The 3322-nt window shown below is 58.3% G+C and overlaps 1 protein-coding gene across 1 annotated transcript; it reads right to left on the bottom strand.

Annotated features, from left to right (window-relative positions):
• Window positions 1-263: 263 nt before the first annotated feature.
• On the bottom strand, window positions 264-2968 carry FZD7 (frizzled class receptor 7). Its single transcript, XM_066636316.1, has one exon. It carries the CDS (start codon window positions 2240-2242, stop codon window positions 530-532), a length of 1713 nt encoding a protein of 570 aa, XP_066492413.1. The 5' UTR covers window positions 2243-2968; the 3' UTR covers window positions 264-529.
• Window positions 2969-3322: the final 354 nt, after the last annotated feature.

Raw genomic sequence — 3322 nt, 5'->3', positions numbered from 1 at the left:
ATACATTAGGAACCCCAATAAGATTTTAAATTGGCAACACCTTCATTAAAAGAAGAAAAAAAAAAAAAGAATAATCTCAGCATCTGCCTGTCTGGATAGATTACAAAGACTCAAGGGATGACCTACTAAGAGCTGCAGTCTGATACCAATGAAAGACACAAATGGGACTGACTTTTTGTAAGAAAAATGCATCCACTTTCTCTCCACCCCCCCCCCCTGCCAAACACTTTGGCACACTACTTCCAGGATTTTCCTTTGACCAGACATTGCAGTACTTATTTTTCCAAAAAAAAGAAAAGATTCTCATAGGGCAAGCAAGGGACTGTCCCCAAGAGCAGTCTTAAGAAGGACACTTATTCTGCGCTCTTCAACTTGGTTGGTAAGGACAACCAAGTCAGAATGTTGTATGCATGACAACTGTATGTGTTTGCAGGAAGAAGAGATTGAGGTTGGAGGCACACACACCCCCCCTTCCCATTTCTTTCCATGATGTATTGTTCACAAGCAGCAACAGTAGCCCTGGGGACCCTCATACTGCAGTCTCTCCTTTGCTCCCAGTGCTGAGTCTATGGTAAAAGCGCCTCCAGGACTGGAGGGTTTTTCCAGTCCAAATCCAGAAGCCGGTGGTGATGCCTACAATCATGGTCATGAGGTACTTGATGACGAAGACAGTGAAGTCAGGGCTCATGGGGGCAAAGTTGGTGGGGCAAGTGATGGCATAGCTCTTGCAGGTCTGCAAAAGCCAAGTTTTCTCCCAGGAGTCCCGGAAGGCCTGCTCGTAGAAGTAGCAGGCCAGCACAATGGTGGCAGGCACTGTGTACAGGACACTGAAGACGCCAATTCTCACCATGAGCTTCTCCAGCTTCTCTGTCTTAGTGCCATCGTGCTTCATGATGGTCCGAATGCGGAAGAGGGAGACAAAGCCAGCCAGCAAGAAGGAGGTGCCGATGAAGAGGTAGACGAAGAGCGGGGCCAGCACAAAGCCACGCAGGGCATCCACACTGTAGATGCCCACATAGCAGACGCCACTGAGCACATCCCCGTCGACTTGCCCCATTGCTAGAATGGTGATGGTTTTGACGGCAGGCACAGCCCAAGCAGCCAGGTGGAAGTACTGAGAGTTGGCCTCGATGGCTTCGTGGCCCCACTTCATGCCAGCCGCCAGGAACCAGGTGAGAGAGAGGATGACCCACCAAATGGAGCTGGCCATGCCAAAGAAGTAGAGGATCATGAAGAGAATGGTACAGCCTTCTTTCTTGGTGCCCTGCACTATGGTGCGATAACCATCCTCGGAGAAACGCTCCACACACACCACCTTGTCCTCTAACAGGAAGCCAGCCACGTAGGCCACGGCCACCATGAAGTAGCAGCCCGAGAGGAAGATGATGGGGCGCTCGGGGTAGCTGAAGCGCCTCATGTCCACCAGGTAGGTCAGCACGGTGAAGAGGGTGGAGATGCAACAGAGTATGGACCAGATGCCCACCAGGAGGCGGGCAAAGCGGACCTCAGTCTCCTTGAAGTACATCAGCCCGTTGGGGAGGCCTGGCTCGCAGGGGGCACCGCAGTTCCTCTCGCCCAGAAAGCGGTAGCCCAGGTAAGGGGGCACCTTGAGTTGCCGGGGGCAGGAGAAGGCGTAGCTGGTGGGTGGCAGGGGGTGGGCGGGGGGGTCGGGGAGGTAGGGGGTGGGGTCGGCGGTGGTCCCCCCAGGCCTCCCCGTGCCCCCTCCTCCGCCGGAGGTGTCCGAGGTGTTCTGCCCCACGCAGATCTCGCCCGCACCGTGCACGGGGAAGTTCTCGCAGCGGAGGCGCTCGGGCCACTGGAAGCCGAACTTGTTCATGAGGGCCTCGCAGCCCTGGCGCGCCCGCTCGCAGAGGGACCGGCAGGGCGGGATGGCCTGCTCCAGGACGGTGCAGACGGGCGCGTACATGGAGCAGAGGAAGAAGCGCAGCTCCGGCGAGCACTGCACCTTCACCAGCGGGTAGAACTGGTGCACCTCCAGGCCGGCGTCCTCCTGGTTGGTGTGCCCCAGCAGGTTGGGCAGGATGGTCTGGTTGTAGGCGATGTCCGTGCACAGCGGGATGGAGATGGGCTGGCAGAAGCCGTGGTCCGGCACCGAGATCCCCTTCTCGCCGTGGAAGGGCTGCGCCCCGCAGCCCGCCGGCAGCCCGCCGCACAGGGCGCACAGCAGGACCGCCAGGCCCAGGGGCGCTGTGCTCGCCTCCGCTGCTGCTCCCCGGCCCATGATCCGACCCAGGAGGCAGCCCCGGGGACCAAACAGACGCGCACTAAGGGCCACGGGAAGGCGGGAGAGGGGTCTTCACAGCCCAGAGGCTTTTCGCTCCAGAGGCATCGGGAGCCCCCCGGAGGGCGAGCAGGGAAAATGGTTACACGGCGGCGGCTGGGCTGGCTCTGCTCTCTGGTGGGGGAGGTGAAAGGGGGCGGCTCGCTTGCTCAACCGGCTCTCTCGCTGATCGCACGCCAAGGGCTGGGTAGGGCTATCCTTCTCCCGAGCAGCCAGCCCGAATCAAGCCTTCCTCCCCGGAGTAAGCGAGTCAGTCTCCTTCTCCACCACCCCCAACACAAACACTGCAGAGATCTGTACCTGGCTCAGTCCGATCGCGCGGAGAGTCTTTCCTTTGGACCACGGCGTTTTAAGTTGGGGAGGAGGAGCAGCCAAATCCAGTTTGCAAAAGTCCCCCTCCGCGCGGGGGCAACTTAAGCGGCTCCACGTCGGTCTGCTCAGTCCCTCCAAACCTGGGATTTAGCTTGGAGTTAAACGGATTATTGCTTCTCCCGCTGGATTTTCCTCCAGGGGCTTTCAGTGCTTTCTTTACAATCCAATTACTGCGTGATCCTCCTGCCTTCCTCGCCCAGCGCCGACTGTGCCAGTCCTTCACACGCTCCTGTATCAGAAGCAGCAGGCAGGCTCTCCCACCGGCGCCCCTGATCACCTGGAGCCGCCGATGGAACGCTCATAACCAAAACACACACGCACCAAAAGAAAGGGCGCATATATGTCTCAGGATTCCATCCAGCCACGCCCCCTTCGGCCCTTCCCCATTCACAAACCAAACAGTGGGCGTGCCTTGGAATCCCGCGTCCCGCCAATGGCACAGTCTGTTGTCGCCAACGTTCTGATCACGATTGGCTGGGAAGATAAAAGGCTCGGAGGGGGAGGGGGAGACGTGGGCGGGCTCTGGCCCGTGTGGGAGTCCTCCGCTGGAAAGTTGAAAGAAAGTTTCTCTGCCTGTGTTTGAATGGGGGAGAGGCGAGGGGGGGCGGTGAGGTGGTCGAACACAGAAGACGTTAAGATGATCCAAGT

The sequence above is a fragment of the Tiliqua scincoides genome, chromosome 1 (genome assembly GCF_035046505.1).
Source record: "Tiliqua scincoides isolate rTilSci1 chromosome 1, rTilSci1.hap2, whole genome shotgun sequence".
In the NCBI taxonomy this organism is placed as follows: Eukaryota; Metazoa; Chordata; class Lepidosauria; order Squamata; family Scincidae; genus Tiliqua; species Tiliqua scincoides.
This window is presented reverse-complemented; position numbering and strand designations above follow the sequence as displayed.